General features: G+C 58.1%; 1 protein-coding gene across 4 annotated transcripts in view; it reads right to left on the bottom strand.

Annotated features, from left to right (window-relative positions):
* PLEKHG5 (pleckstrin homology and RhoGEF domain containing G5) overlaps positions 1 to 22,489 on the bottom strand; it is a 52,928-nt gene extending 30,439 nt beyond the window's left edge. For 2 of the 4 annotated variants that reach the window (XM_016953164.4, XM_063786882.1), the window contains exon 1: positions 22,362 to 22,489. In XM_016953164.4, coding sequence (XP_016808653.2) covers positions 22,362 to 22,428 — 67 coding nt within the window. In that variant the 5' untranslated portion in view covers positions 22,429 to 22,489. Of the gene's footprint in view, positions 1 to 311; positions 417 to 22,361 lie in introns of those variants that run through there. The other 2 variants (XM_016953161.3, XM_016953172.2) reach the window with 2 other exon arrangements.
* Between the last annotated feature and the right edge of the window lie 1,109 nt (positions 22,490 to 23,598).

The following is a 23,598-nucleotide window of genomic DNA, read 5'->3' as shown; positions in this document are numbered from 1 at the left end:
GACCCTCGTTCCCCGAGACTCATCTTTGACCCTGAATTTGGCCCCCTCCAAGCTGCCTCTCTTCCTGGGGGCTGGAGTGCACCGCGGTGGGGACAGAGCGGCGCAACCAGCGAGAGGCGGGGGGAGGGAGGAGAAGCGGGGTGCTGCCGAGGCAGGCCCCGACTTGGGGGCCGAGTTTGGGTCCGAGCGGCCCGAAGCCCGGTCGGCGCCCACCCGCTTGCCTGGAGCGGGCCCTCCCCGGAGGAGGTTAGGAGCAGGCCCGGCCCCCCAGGACCCCGCCCCGCGCCCGCCGGGTCCCCGCCTGCACTCACCCATGGAGCAGGCCCCGGGCCGCGCGGGGGGCGGGCGGCGGGCGGGGGCGCCGGGGACGCCGGGGACTGGGAGGCCGCGGAGCCGCCGCCGCCGGACCCTCGCACGGGAGGCGGGCGGGGCAGGTGGGCGGGGAGGAGCCGCGGCGGCCCCGCCTCGGGGGCGGGGGGCGGGGGACAGGAACGCGGCCGGGCCTCGGCGCCGACGGTGTCACCCCTCCCTCCCCGGCTCCCCAGCCCCTGCGCGCTGCGGTCCGGAGGCTGCCTCCACCTCCCGCAGGGCGGGCACCGGGGCGGCTCAGGAAGCGCGCACGCCTCTGTCCTGGAGGGTGCCATCCACGCGGAGGGTGCCTGTCCGCAGGAATGCAGGCCGGGACCCACGCAGAGCCCCCACCCCAGCCCGGAATCGCTGTCTCCGAGGTCAGTTTCCATGGCAACACGGAGGCTGCCCCGCGCAGGGTGGGGGCTGTCACCGGGAGAGACTCGCCTGCCACGGCTCTTGCTGCATGTCCTCTGCTGGTTCACAGTTTTAAACTTTATTGAAGTGCAAACGCGGACAGAGAAGTGCACCTGTCCTGTGAGCACAGCTCAACACATTTTCAGGAAACTTTCACAAAATAACCTGTGCCCAGACCGAGCTGCAGAGCGTCCCCACCCAGTCCCCAGCCCCCGCCACCTCCCTCGTGCCAACCGGTCCCCCCAAGGGCACCGCCACCCTGACTTCCAACACATCGATTCGTCTGCCCGGTCCTGTAGTTTATGTAAATGGCATCAGGAGATAGCAAACCCTTTGCCCTACAGAAACAGCCTCGCAGAGGTGGCCAAGAGTCTGCGGGGGCTCAGTGCTCCCGAGCCTGCCTCTGGACCCCCAGCCCACCCTGCACACTGGCACCAGGAGGCATTGGGCTGACAAGACCTAGGTATAGAAGATGCAGCTTCCAGCAGGGCCAGGTCCCTCTCCCAAAGGCTAAGGGTGGACTTCCCTGACCCCTTCACTGGAAGGCCTCTCAGCTGGAGCCTCCCTGCATGGACTCCTTACATGGGCTGGGTCCGGCCCTGGGACTCACAGGTGACCAGAAACTGGTGCCTGCCCCAAGGACTCCTGGCACAGCAAAGTAGCACGGATCCCGGGTCTCCTGAGCAATCTGGATTCATTCAGCAAACACACTAAAGATCCTCTGAGGGTCCCCATGAGCCAAGCTCTAAGCTGGGTGCTGGGGACTCATTGGTGACCCTGACAAGACTTGGGGAGCTCACAGGGGGCCTGGTGGGCAGGGTAGCCCTTTGGGGGGCAGCACATCTGCATGACCCTGGGGAGGGGGCTCTCGAGGAGGGGCTGCCACAGGCATCCCGGGGGCCTCCAGGCTGAGAGGGAAGCAGCTGCCCGGGGCCCTGGGCCTCCTCAGTGCACAGCCTGCGGGAACTCTCAGGATCCTCAGGCCCAGCCCAGCCTCACCCCCACACTGTGCTCATTTCCCTCTCCGAGTCTCTGCTCTCAGCCATCCAAGGGGCCAGCGATGCCTGTCCTGCCTCTAGGCTGGAGGTGGAGGCAGCCGAGGCAAGAGACGGCCCTGTGAGGACTGTGGCGAGGTCCCTGCCTGCTGGGAGGAAGCTGACTTGAGGGTGGAGTGGGGTTCGGGGCTTTTGTCTGCCATGACTCCAGCAGGCCCTCCTCTGCCATCTGCGTTTCCACGGGGACCTGGAGCCCTCAGCCAGCTTTGTGGGAGTTTCCCATGCGTCCAGCCTGGGACTTCTCCAGCTGAGCAGGACAACATCTGCTGTCCGCCCAGAAAGTTTCCAGGCCCCTGCGTTCTCAAAACTCTGAGCCTGGGGTTGGATTCTCACACCCTTTGCCCCAGGGCCTCTGGATTGTAGCCCCGTATTCTGAAGGCTCCGGGCCATGTCTTCTGCCACTGGGTCTGCCTCACCAGCTCCCTAGATCCCCCCATGACTGCTCAGGTCACAGCCACCATCGGGCCTGACTATCCTGTGGCCTCTATGCCACTTGGGTTCTGGAATTCCTTGTCCTTTGCCTGGTACTTCCTGGCACTGGGGTCTACCTGCCTGAACTCTCCGGCCTCTGACCCCTGGTCTCAGCAGGCTCCAGGTGCTCACCCTGCCTTCTAGACCCTACACTCCTGATCCCCTGGTCCTGGCTCCCCTGGGAGGTAGCTCCCTCTGGGCTCTGCTCTAAAGCTGCAACTTCCTGCATTGCATAGGCGAGCTCCTCACTCCTGGAGACTGCAGACACGAAGAAAAATCCATCAGGACCCTGGTAGCTCTCAGGGCCCAGAGTGGGGCCTGTGGGGCTTGGGGGTGGGGTCAGGACAAGCAGTCCCCACCATAGGCCTGTCATGAGCTCTCCTGCAGGTGACCTATCCCCATCTACAGCCTTCGAGGAAAGGGTGGGCCTGGTAAGGGGGACATATTGTATCAGGTGACAGCGTACCCTGGACATAGCTGGGTTTTTCTTAATTTAATTTAATTTAAAATTTATTTTTTGAGACAGGGTCTTGCTCTGTTACCCAGGCTGGAGTGCAGTGTTGTGATCAGGGCTCACTGCAGCCTCGACCTCCTGGGCACAAGTGATATTCCCACGTCAGCCTACCGAGTAACTGGGACCACCGGTGCACACCACCATACCTGGCTAACTTTTTAATTTTTTTATAGCAAGGGAGGTCTCACTATGTTTCCCAGGCTGGTCTCGAACTCCTGGCTTCAAGGGATCCTCCTGCCTTGGCCTCCTAAAGTGCTGAGATTATAGTTGTTGAGCCATCTACATAGCCTGGCTCAGCCAGTCAGATTTGCTCTCCTGAGACTATGAATTGAGACAGGCCTGGGAAGGAAACATGATTCCCATCCCCTTCCTGATAGGAGCCCACAGGCAGGACTCCTACTGGGCCCTGGAGCCTTGAGTCCACTGAGAGTCAGTCCAAATAGGTACGATGCCCCAAGATTGTTGGGGAGCAGGAAAAAGGGGAGCAGCCACTCAGTGGAAATCACCCCAGAGCAGACAGGGCAGGAGAAGGCAGCTTTGTGAGAGTGGGCAGCTCTCGGGGTGGCGGGGGCGGGCGGCCTCCTCTGCCTGCCCTGGGCTTCCCTTGGGAGCCCTGCCTCTTTGTAGCAACCCCTCTTATGTGGACCAGCCTAAGCCGTGTCTGCTCCTCGACCTCAGCCCGACCCTAAGCAGACCTGGAACCCTGAACTCCCCCCTCCGCTAAGCAGACCTGGAACCCTGAACCTCCCCTCCAGGCAGACCTGGAATCTTGAACTCCCCCCTCCCCTAAGCAGACCTAGAACCCTGAACTCCCCCCTCCGCTAAGCAAACCTGGAACCCTGAACTCCCCCCCACCCCTAGCCAGACCTGGAACCATGAACTACCCCCCTTGAGGCAGACCTGGAACCCTGAACTCCACTTGTCCCTAGGCGGACCTGGAACCCTGAACTCCCGCCACTGCATGCCAGACACTGCCTCCCCATGTCCGCAACAGCCCAGCTGCCCTCCTGGCTCCCCCAACTCCTGTCCCAGGGAGACCAGGGCCCTTGGCCAGGCAGAGGAGCCTACTCGCCAGTTCTCCCCCCACCCTGTCTCAGTCGCAGGAGGCCACTTTGGCTTTGTCCTGAACATGATCTCTACCAGAACTGGGCCTCGGGGCGCGGGCAGAACGGCCGGCAGACATGTTTTGTTTGGCTGAGAACAGGGTTTCGAAAGAATTTAAATTGGTTGCCAACTTTGAAAAGTCAGGAGATTTCACATAAAAATCCATATTTCTGGCTTCTCTTGACAAACCAGAGGAGCCTGGCAGCTCTGGACCCATGTTCTGGACGGCTCCAGCTCCCGAGCTGTGTCTGCCTCGGATCAGCACAAATGCTTCCAGCCCCCACAGTCCGCGCCACTCCCTGTCGCCCCACCCCAGGCCCCTCACTCCGCTACTTGCCGGACACAACTGAGCTTCTGACCCCAGCCCAGCCCTTCTTGGTGCTATTCCTTTGCCCTCCCCCAGCATCCTCCCATCGCTGTCTGCTGCCATCCTGCCCACTCTTCAAGGCCCAAATTGAAGGCTGCTGCCTTCAGGAAGGCCTCCCTATTGTCATATATCCCAGTTCCAGGTGAACGTGTCCTTGCTGGACTCCCACTGTCTTGAACCTTTGAACCAACACCGACCTGTCTTCCCCATCAGACGGCTTCAGGAACGACACACAATGACCACAGCTCTCACTTGCCAACCACCTGCTGGGAACTCTGCTGTCCATAGATGGTGTCGTTTCACCATCTAACTCTGTGTAGAGGAATGATCATTGTCCCCATTTTACAGATGAGGAAACTGAGGCATGGAGGGTAGAGAGATTTGCCCAAGGTCACACAAGTAATGAGAGTAACGAGGCTGTGAGTGTGTAAGCCTCCAAGCCTGCGCTCCTAACCGCCAGGCTACAGTGCTCCCATGGGGCCTGACACAATTAGCTGTCTGGAAAACGTGAATTGGTCCCCCCATCATGACACGAGTGTTCCCTTTTCCCCACTGGCCCCAGGCTGACACAAGTGCATGGAAAACCACCTCGTTCTCATTTTCTCCAGGGTAGCCCCTCACCTGTGAACCCTCCACTCCGATGAACCCTTCTGTCTCAAGAAAACAGGCCCTCCCTGCCCACCACCTCCCAACCACAGGCCTGGCCATGCAAAGGCTGCCCCTCTCAGGAAGCAGCTGTGGCCTTGAATGTCCCCTCCCGCGTGAGCCCCACCCTCCTGGGCGCCGGTCCATGCCTGGGCAGCTGCTGCAGGCCATGCTGGGGCTGGACCTCTTAGCCGCAGCAGCCTGGGGAAGGGCAAGATTTGTCCCAAACCTGGCCAAACGCCAGAGGGGCATGTCCTGGGTAAATGGCTGCTGGTCCCAGGACATCCGCCACTCCCTATGCAGGACACTGGTTGGAGCGTCACTGGAGGCCTGGGAAGGAAATGTGTTTCTGATCCCCTTCCCAAAGCGCCATGGGGCACCTTGGGGCAGGTCAGTGAAGTAGGGACCCAGCTGCAGGGAGGGGCATGGACCTTGGCCAGGACACTGTTTCTGCCTACAGCCCAGAACCACCGCTGGCGTAGTCCCCGGGGACCGGAGAGCTGAACACCGCCCTACCCAGCCACACTGCTCGAGCTCAGTAAGAAGAGGTGGGAGGACACATTCAGGATTCCTTCCTGGGGCCCAAGAAACTGTCCACACAGCTCTGCACACAGGCCTGGGGCCAGCCGGCCACTTCCTCCGGCTGAGGCTACTGTGGGCGCCTGCCCATCTGCCCCCCGTGGGCTTCCTCCAGAGGTTCCTCAGAGGAACCGAGAGTGACCAAGGGCGGAACAGGAGCGGGGCTGCAGAAATAGCTATGAGATCCCAGTTCCCGACAGTCACGCTCCAAGCGCCAGTCCCGCCCCCATCACAGGCAGGGCTGGCATCGGCCCACCCTGCATGGGCCCCGGCCAGGGTCTGGCTGGCGCAGAGGACAGAGCCCACACAGACAGCCGTGTGCCCAGGCTCACCCACCCGACCGCCTCAGCTCATGCATGAGACCTGTTCACGTGCTGTGACCCAGCCGCTGTGTGCAGCCCCCCGGCGCCTCTCTGCCGGCCCCGGGGAGAGCTGGGGCAGGCACACATGGGTGAACAGGTCTCAGCTCTGGTGCTCAGGCTGAGGGTGTGCATGGTGTATCTGGGTGCCACCACTTGGGATCTCAAAGTCCTCGCCACACCTCACCAGGATAAAGGGGATTCCAAGAATGGCCTTGACTCAGAGAGTGGGCATGGATATTCCAGGAGCCTAGTTTTAAAGAGCTTTGAGGCTGGACATGGTGGCTTATACCCATAATCCCAACACTTTGGGAAGCCAAGGAGGCAGAAGGATCATTTTAGTCCAGATGCTCAAGACCAGCCTGGGCAACATAGAGAGACTCCATCTCTACAAAAACATTAAAAAATCAGCAGGGCATGGTGGTGTGCACCTGCAGTCCCAGCTGCTTTGGAGGCTGAGGCAGGAGTGCTGCTTGAGGTCAGATGCAGTGAGCTGTGATCTCGCCACTGCACTCCAGCCTGGGTAACAGAGCAAGACAACCCTGTCTTTTTTTTTTTTTTTTCTTTTTTCTTTTTTTTTCTGATGGAGTTTTGCTCTTGTCACCCAGGATGGAGTGCAATGGTATGATCTCGGCTCACTGAACCTCTGCCTCCCGGGTTCAAGTGATTCTCCTGCCTCAGCCTCCCAAGTAGCTAGGATTACAGGTGCCTGCCACCATGCCTGGCTAATTTTTTGTATTTTTTAGTACACACATGGTTTCACCATGCTGGCCAGGTTGGTCTTGAAGTCCTGACCTTAGGTGATCCACCCACCTCGGCCTCCCAAAGTGCTGGGATTACAGGCGTAAGCCACCGTGCCCGGCCTACCCTGTCTTAAAGAGAAAAATAAAGAGCACTTGGCACTGGGTATGCCCTCTCTACGTTAGCTGTGTGGCCAGTGTGATCAAGGGGCCCCAGAGCTGTGAAACCCCAGAAGCAGGAGCCACCTGCCCCAGAGGCAGGAGAGACAGGCAGCTTCATAGATGTGATTCCTGCATCTGAGCCGTGAGGGCATCCCAAGGGGAGGGACCAGCAGGATGACTGAGATGTACAGAACAACTAAGAGAGCCCAGGGAGGGCCTGCCTCTGCAGACGGTGAGCAGCCCCACTTTGCCCCACCCCGCCCAGGGGAGCACAGTCTGAGTGGGGGCGAGAGGTGGGACACAGCTCCCATTGGCTGGCCCTGCTGGCTTGGGGCTGGGTGGCTAAACGACCTGGGTCAAGTCTCTGGCTCTGTTGGGTCCTGTAGCACCGTACCTGCCTCAGGTAGGCAGGAAGCTGCCGGGTGAAGAAATAGAGCAGCCTGCCCCCCATCCCACCCTCCGACTCCAGGACAGTGCCCGGCTGAGGGTGGAGGGGAGATTTGCCCCCCCAACATCAGCTGCCACGCTCCTCCTCACCCCACCCCCACATCCCGTGCTGCCTCCCACATCCCCACTGCCTCCACCAGCTGGGCAGCTGGGCCGCCCCTCTCACGTCCTGCCCTCCCTGCCTTCTGCACACGTCCCGATGGGGCCTGGAGCTGCTGGGGCCTGTGGGACACTGTACCTGCCTCTCCTGACAAGCAGCCACATTCCCCCTCCTCCACAGTGGGGGGCTGGTCACAGGCAGGGACGCCTGGCCTTCATGCCCACCCAGCATCGTCCTTCCTCCTGGGAGCAGCACTTCCCTTCCCTCTTTTTTTTTCTTTTTTTTTTTTTTGAGATGGAGTCTCGCTCTGTCACCCATGCTGGAGTGCAGTGGCACAATCTTGGCTCACTGCAAGCTACACCTCCCGGGTTCACGCCATTCTCCTGCCTCAGCCTCCGGAGTAACCGGGACTACAGGCGCCCACCACCACGCCCAGCTAATTTTTTGTGTTTTTAGTAGAGACCGGGTTTCACCGTGTTAGTCAGGCTGGTCTCGATCCCCTGACCTCGTGATCCGCCTGCCTCAGCCTCCCAAAGTGCTGGGATTACAGGCATGAGCCACCGCGCCCAGCCTACACCTCCCTTTTCAAAACCCTTCGCTGTATGGTCTGCGGGCTCCCTCTTGCCTCCCAATGTGGACCGCAAGCTGAACGGTCACTCTCCCCGCCTCTGGCCTCACGGATGGGCTCAGGGAAGGACCACGCCAGCCTGGGGAGACTCATCCAGGACAGGCTCCTGCTCCCTGGGCTTGTGGCCTGGGGGAGGCCAGCTCCTGGGCCCGAGGATGAGGCTAATGGAGAAGAGAACCCAGGCCCAGGCCCCGGCCCCAGACAGTTCCACAGTGCTGGGAGCTGGAGATCAGCGCTCCGGTAGCTTCTGCAGACCGGACTCAAGTTTCTGTCACTGCACCAAAGCTCCCTGACAGAGCCAGGTCCCCAGCCCACAGTGCCGACCAGCCCACTGTGCCGACCAGCCTACAGTACCCACCAGCCCACGATGCCGACCAGCCTACGGTGCCGACCAGCTGAGCTGAGCGGACAGAATGGGCATCCGACAGCCAGCACAGGTGCGCCCTGCCTCTGCCACCGCTGTTTGAAGCTCCCTGTGTGTCATCCCCATTAGTGCTCTCAGCCTCCCAGTGACCCCCAAGGCATCATTATTCCCATTCACAGCTCCCCAACCTCTCACCCCCAGGAGCAGTCCAACATCCCACCCCTCTAAACACAAGCCACGGGCTCAGCGTCCCCGAGAGCTCATCCTGCCTCTTCAGGGGCTTAAACTCCCTGTACCTCTGTTTCCTCATCTGTAAAATGGGGACAAAAGGAGAAACGACCCACGTCCTGGGACCTGGAACGTGAATGTTCCAGAACATCTCATTACACCACCCAGACCTGAGAAAACACCATGGCCTGATCTTGGGGGCGGGGTGAGAGCAGAGGCAGAGGCCAGGCCTGAAGCCCAGTGCAGGGCCCACGCTGCCCAGCCAGGCCAGCCCTGGAGGAAGGACAGCCTCCTCAGCTGCTTGCCTGCCCTCTAGCCCCCAGGGTCCTCATTTCTGGGTCCTCTCCTGCACCAGCGGCAGCTCTCAGGAGTGGCTCTGGCCCCCACACCACCGTGGAGCAAGTGACCGTCAGCAGCATGTGTGTGTGAATGGGCTACAGGCCCTGGCTGGGCAGGCCCGGTGCCAGAGCCTGCTGAAAGTCCTCCCGGGAGGTGGGCTCGCACCTACCCCCGAGGTCCTCGATGATGTCCAGGGTGGAGCTCCACGAGAAACGCTCCACCGTCCCCAGCTCCAGCTCGGCCAGGTCGCCGGGCAGGGCCTCCAGCTCGTAGGTGCCCCGCTTCCTCCAGTAGAGAAACATGCTGAGGCCAGGGGAGGCCGCCCCGCCTGGCCCGCGCCCTCGGAGGCTGGGTGGCCTGGGGACGGGACGCAGGGAGTGCAGGGGCGCAGGGGGCTTCAGGGACCACTGGGGCTGGCCTCGGCTGGCAGGCGCTCCCTCCTCGGGAAGGGGAGCATTCTGGGAGCGGCTGGGGGCCTCAGAGCTGACCAATGGCCAGGGCCCCGGCCCCACACAAAGCGCCTTTCTTCCCCTCCTACAGACATTTTACAAATTTCGCCTTCCCGGCCCCCTCGGAGCCCCCGCCGAGGAGACGGGCTGGCCGTCTGGGGACGACAGAGGCCCGGAAAAGAGTGCGATTGTTTCGTGGTCTCTTTGCTAAGATAGGTTTCCAGAGAAGAAAAATGTGCTGCCCGAGGAGCAATTCCGGCTCCCCACCCCTGACCTGTGACCCCGCTCCCAGCCCCAGTGGAACCCTGCAGGATTTCTCAGTGAGGAACAGAAGCACCTGTGGGGACGCCGTGGGCTGCCCCTAGAGATGATTCCAGCTCCTGCCTGGACCCTCCCCAGGAAGCTCAAGGCATGTCCCTCACCTCCACTGAGCCGAGGCCCCCAGAGGCCCCCCAGCGGGGCAGGAGCTGTGGGCCAGGCCTCACCCTCAGCCTGCCTGTGAGGTCTGGGCTCTGCTCTCTGGGCTCCCTTTCGGGGCTGGCCACACTTCACCAGGCTGCCTCCTCCTTCAGATCATGTCGCCTACACCAATGGCAGCGCAGGCATAGAGCCCTAGGCAGCCGAGCCTCTGGCATCCTCAGGGGACCCTCATTGCTCCCGAGCGGCGGGTGGAGCTGGAGGAAGTCAGAGGGCTGGGGGTGCAGACCCTTCACAGAAAGAACCATGAGAAGAAGAAAAAGCGAGCAGACAGGCGGGGAAATGAAAAGCCACTGGTCAGTTGATTCCAGAGTGTTGTCAAAACTGCAAAATGTTCAAGCTAGAAAATAGCAACTCAAAGCCTATGGCAGCCCTCCTGTGGAGAGACCTCTGCCACGGTATCCACGTGACCTGTGCCCCAGCAGGGTCATTGTGGCTTTCCCTGCATGGGTGGGCACTTCCTTCATGGCACAGATGAGGAAGCTGAGGCTCAGCTCACAAGGAATAGAACTTGTATTTGACCCCAAGACTGTCTAGCTTCAAAGCCAACTTGGGGACCTGAACAAGCAGCTGGGGGAGAAGCTGGGGTGATCAGAGGGCCATGGGGCAGCCCTTCAGAAATCCAGACTTGAACGGGGCCAAGGGCAGCTTGCACTGGGCTCCCCAGCCAGGCTCTGCTGAGCCTCCTCTGTCTTACCCCACCTGTGCCCCCCCAGCCTGCCAGGTCTGAAGGAGCAGAGCCAGGGCAGAGCTGGCTCTCCTAACAGACCAGATGCCTGGCAACAGAGACCCAAGGCCCAGGCAGAGGGAGCTGGCAGCAGAAGGCTCTGTTTCCGGGGGGCGGGGGGATGGAGGGGTCACCCCAGGGCTGTGGCAGGGGGTGCTGGAGTGGCCATCCAGGCAGCCTGCACGCCCCCAGCTGAGGGCTAAGGTGCCAAGAGGCGGCTTGAATAATTCGAACCATATGCCTGCCTGGCTGGCCCCTCCCGCGCTGGCACGGGGCCAGGGAGGACAAACGCAGGCCCTTGGCCTTCATCACTGGCACCCACACGACCTGGGCCTGAGCCCACAGGAGCTGGGGGTGTCCCTGGCTCGTGTTCATGTGGCAAGTGGCCTGCCTGGGGGTGTCAGACTGAGGCTTAGGGAATAGGACCATCCATGGCCTGGCCAGCCATCTCTGTCTCAGACCCACCACAGCAGAGGCCAGGGCCAGTGGGGTGGGTCTTAGAGCCTTTACCCAGCCTCGGCCCCTCTTTGTCTGGGCTTGGTGGGAGCCACACCTGGTTATTATTTTAGGACAGCCAACCCCAGAACATCCCCGCCTGGGTGCAGCAGAGACTCCTTCCTACCCTCAACTGTGGGCTGAGCACAAGGGGACGCCCCTACTGCAGCGGTCACCTGGGGGGGCCCCACTCCCAGGCGTCCATTTGGGGCTCGGAGGCTGAACCCTCCTGAGGGGCTGCAGCCCTGGATGCCAAGAGGAGGAGGCCGGGCTCCACCCTCCATCCTGACCACACGGAGCATCATCTTCTGTGTTCCCTCTGCCTCCAAATGTGCCTCCTGCCTCCCACCTCCCACCTTCGCTTGTGCTGTTCCTGCTGCCCGGCTGTCCTCCTCTGTCTCCCACGCTCCTTCCATACAAGGCTAGAGGGTCCCCCACCCAGCCTCCCGATGCAGGAAGGCAGAGGCAGCCCCAGTGGGTCAGGGGAGGCCCCCCCAGCCCAGACCCCCACAGTGCTCGAGGGTGCAGCGCCAGCCCCTCTCTCTGAGGCAGCAGCTGTCCAAGGCAGCCTGGTCCTTTTCCTCGGGTCTGGGGGAAACCAGGAAACAAGACCGACTAGCGATGCCGCTGACAAACACGGGGGTTGCTCTTGGTGCCTTCAGGGACAGCTGTCTGTCTTGCATTCTGCTGTGTGCCCAGCCTCAGGCAGGCTCTCCACTTACCATGGCCCAATGCCATACTGAGCAAGCACTATTCACACATCATCTCCAATCCACACTTCATCCCCAACAGCAGGTGCTACTGTCCCCACCACAGAGATGGAGAAGCTGAGGCCATGACAGGCAACTTGCCCAGGGCCACACAGAGCTAGGAAGAGGGAGAGCCAGGGCTGAGCCCCAGAGTGGTACACACACTGCTGGCCGCACTGCCCACCCCGCTCTAGGCCTGGTCCTCCTCACCCACCTGTAGCGCCTCTCGAAGTCACTGCTGGGTACAGACAGGGAGCTAGAGGCCCGAGAGAGGTAGGCGGGCCCTCAGCTGGAGGGCTGCTCTCCCACAGCCCCAGACCTATCTCGGGGGACTCAGTCCCCTGGAAGCCTCACGGCCTCTGGACAGGAAGATCCCAGGGGAGCAGAGACAATTGGTTTGTGCCCTCACGCGGGCTGCCCCTGGGGCTGGGAGCTGTGGCCCTGGGCCCGGAGACCCTAAGATTTGCCTCTCGTCCCACCTCTGGTTCCTTCTGTGCTCCAGTGAGCATCCCCCGGCCTGGGGCTGGAACCAGGACAGGCAGAGGGACAGGGGCTAAAGACAAGGGCCCGCTTCATCCAGTTCCTGGCAATGGCCTTGGACATGGGGAGGGGGTGAGTCCTCTGCAAACTACAGCTGTTTCCTTGAGAGCGGAAGTGCCAAGTGAGGGAGGACCCAAGCAGGGTCCACCCCCGCAAGGTCTCGCTGAGTAAGGGGCCAAAAGAGGAAGAGAAACAGGTGGCAGGACCCGGCCATCGATCCCCACGCCAGGAAGCCACGGCCACTCGGGAGATGTAGGCTCTGGGGCACTTTTCCTGCCTAAGCTCACAGGCTGGGGGCTCCACGGGCCCCTGAACATCCTTTCTCCCCTCAACCACCCTGGATGACCCCTTCCCACTGCAGGGGTTTTCTGAGGGCAGCCCCCCGCAGGGGAGGGCTTGGTTCAGGGTTAGGCTTCTGCCTCCCAAGCTGGGTAGCCTCGGCCGTGACACTTCCCGATTCCACATCTGTAAAATGGGTTAAGGAGAGAGCCCCCCAGGGTGTCATCTCCACAAGACCCTGCACGCACAGGGCTTAGCAGGGAGCCTGGCGCAGGGTGAGTGCTCACCCCAAAGGGATAGACTTGGTGGGGGGTCCCTGTACCCAACAAGAGCCCCGTTCCTCCCCGTCCCCAGGCAAGGCCCACTGTGGCCTCTTGTGGACCCCAAGGCCCCAGGTGCAGGTAACCACATTCCTCCCTTCCTCTCCCGGTGTCTGAGGAGGCCTGTCTGGACCCCCAGGGCAGCCGGGGAGAGCCAGCCACGTGCATGCAGGGCCGCCATGCCCAGTTCTAGCTACCTGGCTCTCATGAGAAGCACCCAGGCGGCCATGCTGTGTGTGAGTGTTTCTGCACAGGCCAGGCTGCAGAGCCCCATTATGTAATCTGGAGAGAGTGGGCGCTAGCCACTCCCCCTGCCCTCTGGCTCTCCTGTCTCTGTTCTTCTGGCCAGGCCCTCCCCAAACGCTCCACCAGGCCAAGTAAAAAGAATCTGCCTCTGCCCGGCCAGGCACAGTGGCTCACGCCTGTAATCCCAGCACTTTGGGAGGCCAAGGCAGGTGGATCACGACGTCAGGAGTTCAAGACCAGCCTGGCCAAGATGATGAAACCCCGTCTCTACTAAAAATACAAAAATTAGCCAGGAGGGGTGGCAGGCACCTGTAATCCCAGCTACTTGGGAGGCTGAGGCAGAGAATTGCTTTAACCCGGGATGCGGAGGTTGCAGTGAGCTGAGATCGCGCCACTGCAATCTAGCCTGGGTGACAGAATGAGACTCTGTCTCCAAAAAAGAAAAGAATCTGCCTCTGCCCTCTGGAGGCACAGGCTGAGAACCCTCCAGGGCCAATACCTGATAGTGACCCTGGGGGTGGAGGCCAGGTGGGGCGGAGGCCAACCCACCAGCCAGCAAGCAGTGGGCCCAGTGTCAGCACCTGTGGGAGGGGTGAACAGGGCCTGGTGTGGGCAGCACAGACCCTTCCTCCAAATTAAACAATTCTGGGCTGGGCACAGTGGCTCATGCCTACAATCCCAGCACTTTGGGAGGCCAAGGCGGGCGGGGATCACTTGAGGTCAGGAGTTCGAGACTAGCCTGGCCAACATGATGATATCCCATCTCTACTAAAAATACAAAAATTAGCCAAGTGTGGTGGCAGGTGCCCGTAATCTCAGCTACTCAGGAGGCTGAGGCAGGAGAGTCGCTTGAACCTGGGAGGCAGAAGTTGTAGTGAGCCGAGATCGCACCACTGCACTCCAGCCTCAGCGACCGAGTGAAACTGTGTCAAAAAAAAAAAAAAAAAGTTAAACAATTCTGAAGGCCAGATGCGTGGGTCCAGTGCCCCAGCCCATCTGCCAGTCCATTTGTTTGGAAGATGCTGGTGGAAACCTGGGCCACAACCACCTGGCCCCTGGCCAGTCCGTCCTTGAGCTTCAACCAGGCCTCAGCCTTAGCCCCCAACACCCTCCCCTCCCCACAGTCTCTGATGGGCCCTGTGCCAGCCCTGGGTGCTGCTGGGGTGGGGGATGGACCAAAGAGGACAGGCACCACCACCAAGGACGGTCACTGACTCCTCCAGCCTCGGTTTCCTCCTCTGTAAAATGGAGACAATCCTAAGCCCCGACTAGGGTGATTAAATGAGGCTGCCTGTATGAAAGGACCCCGCTTGGAGCCTGGCAAGCCTGAGAGAAACGTCTGAAGGGGGCTGGCGGTCACCCAGCAGCTGCCGATGCCCACCGCCCCCAAGACAGGAGGGATCCGAGAGGGGTCCCACACACTCCCGTGCTGCCCAGACAGGTCTTTCTCCAATCCTCAGGGCCCCCAGGCGCTGGGACTGAGGCATGTGAGATGGGGGACTGAGGCAGCAGGGCCACGACAGGGCTCACAGAGCGAGGACTGGGCCGGCAGAGCCACGCAGTGGCTTCACCTCCAGGCCTGGAGTGGGCACTGCAGGCTGCCTGACTGCAGCCCCCCCAGAGAGGCTGCCCCCAGCACTGCAGAGAGTGAGTGTGTGACTGCCACTATGGCCTGGATAGAGGAAGGGGGAGAGGGTTCTGCTGGCAGGAGGCCCAGGGCCGGGCAGGGGAGAGGCCCTTGGAAGCCGGGGAGCCTGTGCTACTCTCTTCCCTGTGCTCAGGAAGAGACTCCTGCTGGGCCAGGGACCCTCTCAGCCCCCTTTCCCTGGCTGTCCTTATAGCAGGGACACTAACATCTGCCGGTGCCCTATGTATTATACCAGGACTCTGGACCAAGGGCCTTCAAGGTGGCATCTCCTTTAATCTACCCAGTGGCCCTGTGATTGGATCACCATCACCCCGTTTTACAGAGGAGGAAGCGGAGGCTCGGGACGCCTGGAGACCTGCCCATGTCGCCCGGAAGGGGTTGGGTGCTGCCGCAGGGTCTCTCCACCACCCTCCATACCATTGGCTCCTCCTTCACAGCCGAGATATTTGAGCTCCACATGCTGTGGGGTCGTCCCAGGCCGAGCGAGTTGTCCTTCCTGTTCAGCACCATTCAAGCCCTGAGGCCACGTGAGCTCAAGTGGGCTTCTCCCAGCCCCAGATGTGCCCCCTGACTTGGACTCTGGGAGCCATTCAGGCCTGGACAAACCTCCCTGACCTTCGAGCCCACTGGCATGGGCCCCTCCCAGGGCTACCGAGTGTGTGGGGGGCAGGGAAGCCAGACAGTGGGGCCCTCAGGCCCACTCGGCTCACCAGCAGGGTGGGAGGCCCAGTCACTGCCCAGCATCTGGCCGGACCATCATCACCCACCCAACCACCAGCTGCAGCCTCGGGACAACTGCAGCCTGGGGCGGGCCGACCACAAACCAGCTCCCACACTGTTCTAAGCTCTGTCTCCAGGATGTCTTTCAGTGCCATCAGCCCTGCCCTGCGCTGGCACAGCCTCAGGCCAAGACCGCCCTGCCTCAGTCCCTCCCCGTCTCACATTTACCCCTCCAACACAGCCTCCAGAACCAGCCGGGCTCCCCGGGTTCAAATCCCAGCTCCAGCTCCTGCCGGCTGTGCTATCTCAAACAAGTTGGGCCTCAGTTTCCTCATTTATACAGCGTAGGCCTCACAGGCCTCACAGGGTGGCCATGGGGGGTGAATAAATTAATCCAGGAGAGTCCCCTCCAAACTCGGAGACAGTGGCCAACAATCACAGCAGAAGAACAGAACGCAAGTCTGCAAATGTCACTGTCTTGATTAAAAGCCTGTCCCCGGCGTGGCCACTTAGACCCCAGGGTCCCGCCCACCCACTGTTCCCGGTGGAATCGGTAGCTCCTCTCACTGATGCCTGGATCCCGCTGTGGAGCTCCCCTCGCTCCATCTAGCCTGGGAGCCCTTAGAATCTAGACTCTATCGGGGATGCAGGGCCCAGGCCCAGCCTGGCCCAGGGCAGGTGCCAGGGAAATGCTTGTTGATTTGAACTAGAATCAATTTGCAATCAACCATCTCTCACCAGGGCTGACTTCCAAATACCCCAAGGCTTGGTCCAGCTGGGCTCCACCTCACCCTGTGTGTCAAGGTGGCAGGGCTCCCTGGCATCCAACTAGGACCGTGCCCAGAGGGCAGCCCACATGCCTGGATGCCCTCCTGGGGTCAAACCTGGTCCCCTTGGAGGAGCTGAGACTCAGACTAAGACCCAGCAGCTGCCACCTGCCGGGGATTTTTCAGCCTGAGGTGAGGGGAAGAGGCGGAAATGAAGGCTTTTCCTCGGGGCTGTATGCGGCCAAGCCAGCACAGCTACATTCCAGCCTGACTGCCGGCTGCTGGCCACTGCAGACTTTTAAACCTGCCCAGACAAACTGAGAGACTGGGGCCCTCTCGAGGGCCAAGTCTGTCCAAGGAACAAAGGCTCCTGGGCCAGGCTCCCAACCACGGAAAAGACAGGCTCACTTCCAGAACAGCTAGGATTTCAAACCATCTACCCCATTGTCGAAACACTGGTCCTGTTGGTTGGAAACTGTCACTACTGTCACTGTGGACATGCCCAGCAGAGACCCAGGCTGCCTCGGATGGGCCTTGTCTGACTGTTGGCCCACAGAAGTCAAGGGCCCTTCCCCACTAAGCCCAGGACACAGGCCCAGCCTCCAGAGGCAGTTTCTGTGTAGGGCAGCTATGGGGTCTCAACCCATCTTGGCATTACAGAGGAGGCTGTTTCCTGAGAGCCTCCCATATGGGCCCGGAGGGGTTCTGCCTGGATCCTGTTCATTTACATCTCGAGAAGCATAAAGCAGGGACAGGTATGGAGGTTCACGTCTACAGTCCCAGCACTTTGGGAAGCTGAGGCAGGAGGACTCCTTGACCCTAGAGTTCAAGACCAGACTGGACAACATGGCTGAGACCTTGTCTCTACAAAAAAAATTAAAAATTAGCCAGGCATGGTGGCACTCAGCTGTGGTCCCAGCTACTCAGGAGGCTGGGGTGGGTCTCTGGAACCTGGGAGGTTGAGACCAGGCTGGGCAACATAGTGAGACCGTGTCTCTACAAAAAGTTTAAAAATTAGCTGGGCATGGTGGTATGCGCCTGTGGTCCCAGCTACTCAGGAGGCTACGGAAGAGGATGACTTGAGCCCAGAAGGTCAAGGCTGCAGTGAGTTGTGATGGTGCCACTGCACTCCAGCCTTGGTGACAGAGCAAGACCCTGTCTCAAGAAAAAAAAAAAAAAAAGAAAAAAAAAGAAAATGGCCGGGTGTGGTGGCTCACGCCTATAATCCCAGCACTTTGGGAGGCTGAGGCAGGCAGATCACGAGGTCAGGAGTTCGAGATCAGCCTGGCCAACATGGTAAAACCTTGTCTCTACTAAAAATACAAAAATTAGCTGGGCATGGTGGCAGGTGCCTGTAATCCCAGGTACTCGGGAGGCTGAGGCAGGAGAATTGCTTGAACACGGGAGGCGGAGGTTGCAGTGAGCCGAGATCATGCCACTGCACTCCAGCCTGGGTGACAGAGCAAGACTCCATCTTGAAGGAAAAAAAAAAAAAAGAAAATTGGCCAGCCGCGGTGGCTCAAGCCTGTAATCCCAGCACTTGGAGAGGCTGAGGCAGGCAGATCACCTCAGGTCAGGAGTTTAAGACCAGCCTGGCCAACATAGTGAAACCCCAACTCTACTAAAAATACAAAAAATTAGCCAGGCATTAATCCCAGTTATTCAGGAGGCTGAGACAGGGGAACTGCTTGAACCTGGGAGGCAGAGGTTGCAGTGAACCAAGATGGCGCCACTGTATTCCAGCCTGGCGAGAGAGCAAGACTCCATCAAAAAATAAAAAAATAAATAAAAAGAAAGAAAGAAAATCATACCGAATTTTGGATATAACAACAGCTACAAATAGACAATGTGCTAAATGCTTTGAACATTTAGAGCCTTCAGTAGGAACTCTGCTTCCAACAGTGATGGAGTCAATAAATCAGACCCACCTTCCCATTTGGGACAACTAAAAAAGCTGGATGAGGCTGGGTGTGGTGGCTCACGCCTGTAATCCCAGCACTTTGGGAGGCTGAGGCAGGCAGATCACGAGGTCGGGAGATTGAGACCATCCTGGCTAACACGGTGAAACCCCGTCTCTACTACAAATACCAAAAATTAGCCGGATGTGGTGGCAGGCGCCTGTAGTCCTAGCTATTGGGGAGGCTGAGACAGGAGAATCACTTGAACCCAGGAGGTGGGGGTTGTAGTGAGCCAAGATTTTGCCACTGCACTCCAGCCTGGGTAACAGAGTGAGACACTGTCTCAAAAAAAAAATGTATGAGGTTGGGCATGGTTGTTCACACCTATAATCCCAGCACTTGGGAAGGCTGAGGTGGGAGAATCATTTGAGGCCAGGAGTTGAAACCAGCCTGGACAACAGAGCAAGACTCTGTCTCAGCAAAAAATTAAATAAAAAAAAAAGACTATGTAAGAGGGTCTTTAGAAGTGGGAAATCTAACCAGAAAGATAAGCAAATTTAATGTAGCGTATCCTCTGGACACCACCCTCGGAAGCTCTGGAGGCATGACCCCAGAGTCCCCTACCGCTGCCCCTGCTCCTCTGCCAAGAGCCATGGCATTTCAGCAATGCGAGTGGACAAGAGGGAAATGCCTGGTGACCACATAAGGGGTCACCTGACTAGTCATGCCCCTCATATCTCAGGGACATGGACACGGAAGACGGTGACCACTTACTCTGCTGGTGGGAGAATAAGTGGCTGTCTGGATGACAATCTGGAAATGTCAGAATGAAATTGCTCACAGCCTTCCACACAGAAATTCCACTGTCCTAGGAATTCCCTCTACAGATGCTCTTTCACAAGTGCACACAGACACAGACACAAGAATGTCCACTATGGCACCATTTCCAAGAATGAAAAACTGGGCTGGGCTTCGTGGCACACACCCAGCTATTCAGGAGGCTGAGGCAGGAGGATTGCTTGAGCCCAGGATTTCAGAGACCAGCCTAAGCGATATAGCAAGACCTTGTCTCAAAAGAAAAAAAAAATAGGTGAAATATTGGAAACAATCCAAAAGTTTGCTATTAGAGGCCTGGTTTAAAATTTCAGGCATATCCATGTATATCGTGAAGCCATTAAAAAGGATGAGGAGGCCAGGCGCAGTGACTCATGCCTGCAATCCCAACACTTTGGAGGCCGAGGAGGGTGGATCACCTGAGGTCAGGAGTTCCAGACTAGCCTGGCCAACATGGTGAAACCCCATCTCTACTAAAAATACAAAAATTAGCTGGGTGTGGTGGCGGGCATCTGTAATCCCAGCTACTGGGGAGGCTGAGGCAGGAGAACTGCTAGAACCCGGGAGGTGGGGGTTGCAGTGAGCCGAGATCACACCACTGCACTCCAGCCTGGGCAACACAGTGAGACTCTGTCTCAAAAAAATATAAAATAAAAGATGAGGAATGTTTTTATGTATTGGCAAGTTTTTTGTACTGGCATATATATATATGTGTGTATATATATGTGTGTGTATATATATATGTGTGTATATATATGTGTGTATATATATGTGTGTATATATATATGTGTGTGTGTGTGTATATATATATATATATATATATACACCCACCCACATGTGCACTTTTGTTCTGCTTATAAAAGTAATACCTCTGTGGCTGGGCAAGGTGGCTCACGCCTATAATCTCAGCACTCTGGGAAGCCAAGACGGGCAGATCACTTGAGTTCAGGAGTTTGAGACCAGCCTGGCCAACATGGTGAAACCCCATCTCCACTAAAAATACAAAAAAAAGGCCAGGCGCGGTAGCTCACGCCTGAGACCCCATCTCTACTAAAAATACAAAAAATTAGCCAGGTGTGGTGGTGGGCACCTGTGGTCCCAGCTACTTGGGAGGCTGAGGCAGAAGAATGGCATGAACCTGAGAGGCGGAGGTTACAGTGAGCCGAGATCGCGCCACTGCACTCCAGCCTGGGCGACAGAGTGAGACTCCATCTCAAAAAAAAAAAAAAAAAAGATACAACCAAGCATATGCTGAGAATAGGTGACCATTCTCTGCTGTTCATGGGGTAGGTGTGATACAGGGGACACTCCAAAAGGTCTGTAACCTCCAGTGTCACCCACACCTGGACGCAATCTCCCTTCAGTAAATAAGCAGGGCCAGGCTTATTTAATTAAGTGGCCATTTTACTATGTGAGTGCTAGGGGCTCACATATCAACATGCTGTCGCTGTCACTGTGGCTCACATAACTCTATATTCCCTGAATACTAGCAGGGGATGAGCTTGTGGGGGTGAGCAAAGGAAGAAAAAGTCAGCAGCTCAGATTCCTTGCTGGGGAGGGGATGGCCCTGGGAGGAATTCTCCATGACTCGCTGTCAGCTTCATAAATCTGTCGGGCCAGCCATCAGGGAGACAGAGATAAAGGTTGGAACAGGCTCAGATCTGACGACAAACAGAAGGGTCCATGGCCCAAATGCCCTGAGGCCAGGCCAGGCCAGGCTATCCCGCTGGGGCCGGGATGTTTCCCAGACCAGGCTCCAACTCGGGTAGGAGAATGTTACTGGATTTCATGAACGCTATTCCTGACCCCCGACTCCCAAAATGCGTCATGGCGGATATATATATACATATATTTTTTTGAGACAGAGTCTCGCTCTGTCGCCCAAGCTGGAGTGCAGTGGCTCCATCTTGGCTCCCTACAAGCTCCGCCTCCCAGGTTCACACCATTCTCCTGCCTCAGCCTCCCGAGTAGCTGGGACTACAGGCGCCTGCCACCACGCCCAGCTGATTTTTTGTATTTTTAGTAGAGACGGGGTTTCACCATGTTAGCCAGGATGGTCTTGATCTCCTGACCTTGTGATCTGCCCGCCTCAGCCTCCCAAAGTGCTGGGATTACAGGTGTGGGCCACTGCGCCCGGCTGTGTCATGGCGGATATTAAAAGTAAACTTGAAAATATGGATGTGCAGGGCCAGACGCGGTGGCTCACGCCTGTAATCCCAGCACTTTGGGAGGCCGAGGCAGGCAGATCACCTGAGGTTGGGAGTTCAAGACCAGCCCGACCAACATGGAGAAACCCCGTCTCTACTAAAACCACAAAATTAGCCGGGCTTGATGGCGCATGCCTGTAATCCCAGCTACTCGGGAGGCTGAGGCAGGAGAATCACTTGAACCCAGGAGGCGGAGCTTGTGGTGAGCCATATCGCACCATTGCACTCCAGCCTGGGCAACAAAAGTGAAACTCCATCTCAAAAAAAAAAGAAAAAAGAAAAGAAAATATGGATGTGCAGGAGGAATTTCCTGGCCCTTCCCGAGAGCTACAAAGACAAGGTTGGGAACGGTTCCAGACCATCCTTGCCAGGGGCATGCAACTTGAAGGCACAAAATGGGACAGTCTGAAGGGCCTTGGGGCATCTTTCTTGCCCCACTTTCTATGTCACAGAGGAGGAAACAGGTAACCCTCCTCTAACACGAGAGCCACAGCAGCAAAGCCAACCTGCCACCAGAGCAACCCTTCGGCATATGTTTTTGTTTTTGTTTTTTTTGAGACGGAGTCTTGCTCTGTTGCCCAGGCTGGAGTGCAGTGGCACGATTTCTGCTCACTGCAAGCTCCGCTTCCCGGGTTCACGCCATTCTCCTGCCTTAGCCTCCCGAGAGCTGGGACTACAGGTGCGTGCCACCACGCCCAGCTAATTTTTTGTATTTTTAGTAGAGACGGGGTTTCACCGTGTTAGCCAGGATGGTCTCGATCTCCTAACCTTGTGATCCGCCTGCCTCGGCCTCCCAAAGTGCTGGGATTACAGGCGTGAGCCACTGCGCCCAGCAACCCTTCGGCATATGGAGTCTAGGTCTTTCTTCTGTCAGGAGTTAGATGGCTGAGCGGCAAGGCCCCCTCCTCTGCCCTCAAATCAGAGCTGATGGCTCAAACTGCAGGGCTTGGAGGGCTTAACTCACTGATTAATGGAAGAATGAGACAAAATGGATCCAGCCTGCAAGTGGCTCTTAAACCGTCCGGACTAATTCAGTGAGTGTGAGTCCTTGGAGCCCTCCAAGACCTGCAAAGCCCCTCCTTTCACTCTGTGTCCTCAAACCTCCTTTCTAGACAAAAGAGATAGAAAACATACTCACCGGTTCCTGAACAAAGGCTGAGCCAGCTTCGAGGTGGAGACCCATGTTTTGTCAGGACTGAATTCATGCTTGACCTCTGCGGTGGTGGCACCCTGCCTGGACCTCCAGCCACATGCCAATGCCACAGGCCTCTCTAATCAGACACACAGGTCTCCGTCCTGCTTTGCCCAGTTGCCGTCTCAACATGGAAGGCTTCTCCCCGACTCAGCCCCAGTCTTAATTTCTGCAGCTGGACCTGTCTGCACAGAAAACCAAGGCGCTCTCAGCCCTGCCAATTTGCTCCCCGTCCAACACAGGTCCCCTGGGCGCTGTATATTTGAAGGCACAGACTTCGCAGCCGCCGCTCACACTGCATTTCCTTGTTGGTGGTTGGTTCCTTCTTGGATTTTCCATTCCTGAGTGCCCATTCGCGCCCTGGAATGGGCTCCCACACTGCTGGCTGCCCTGGAGGTGCCGTCCCTCCTTTCCAGGAAAGCAACACCACAGAGACCCCGGCCTCTGCAATCCCAGCAGCCAGCAGCAGCCCCTCTGCTGGGCTCCTTGGCTACCAGGAAGGCCTTAGTTTGGTGGCTTTCCCCTGCCAGGCAGAGAGGGGCTGGTCACAGCGGGAGATCAAGTGAGCCTCAAAACATTAGAAAAACCCAAGCCAGTCTGCAGAGCACCGCAGCCGCCTCAGGGCCGGTTACCATAGCTACCCTTGGCTTCCCAGCCCAGCACATGTCTGCCCAGCTCAACTCTGCTGATTCGCAAGACTTTGCTTGCTCAGCTCCTGGCACTGCAGACTGGACCTGCTGCCCCCAACTCGGGGGCTACCGCTCTTCCTGGCAAAGCCTTGGGAATACTGAACTTAGCAAGGTCTTTCTGAAAAGGCCCTGAACATCACGCAGGCTTCCCCACTTACTGCATAGATGGCCCCCATATTTATTTTAGCCACTGTTCAGGCTGGGCTTGTCAGCCAATCTCTCTCTGCTAGGCCCAACCCTATGAGGTGTGGGAAGACAAGGGCTGAGTCCTCGCTGCCGAGAGGCAGTTTTATCGGCACAGCACTAGGTGGGGGTTTGTTTCAGTTTTTTTTTTTTGTTTTTCTTTTAAGTAGACGGTGTCTCACTATGTTGACCAGGCTGATCTCAAACTCTTGGCCTCAAGTGATTCTCCTGCCTCAGCCTTCCAAGGTGCTGGGATTACAGGCATGAGTCATTTTAGTTTTTTAAAATTTGAACTCTTCCAAGAGCAAAGC

This window comes from Pan troglodytes, chromosome 1, assembly GCF_028858775.2.
Source record: "Pan troglodytes isolate AG18354 chromosome 1, NHGRI_mPanTro3-v2.0_pri, whole genome shotgun sequence".
Lineage (NCBI taxonomy): Eukaryota > Metazoa > Chordata > Mammalia > Primates > Hominidae > Pan > Pan troglodytes.
Note: the sequence above shows the minus strand (reverse complement) of the source record. Positions and strands in the feature narration are given on the sequence as shown.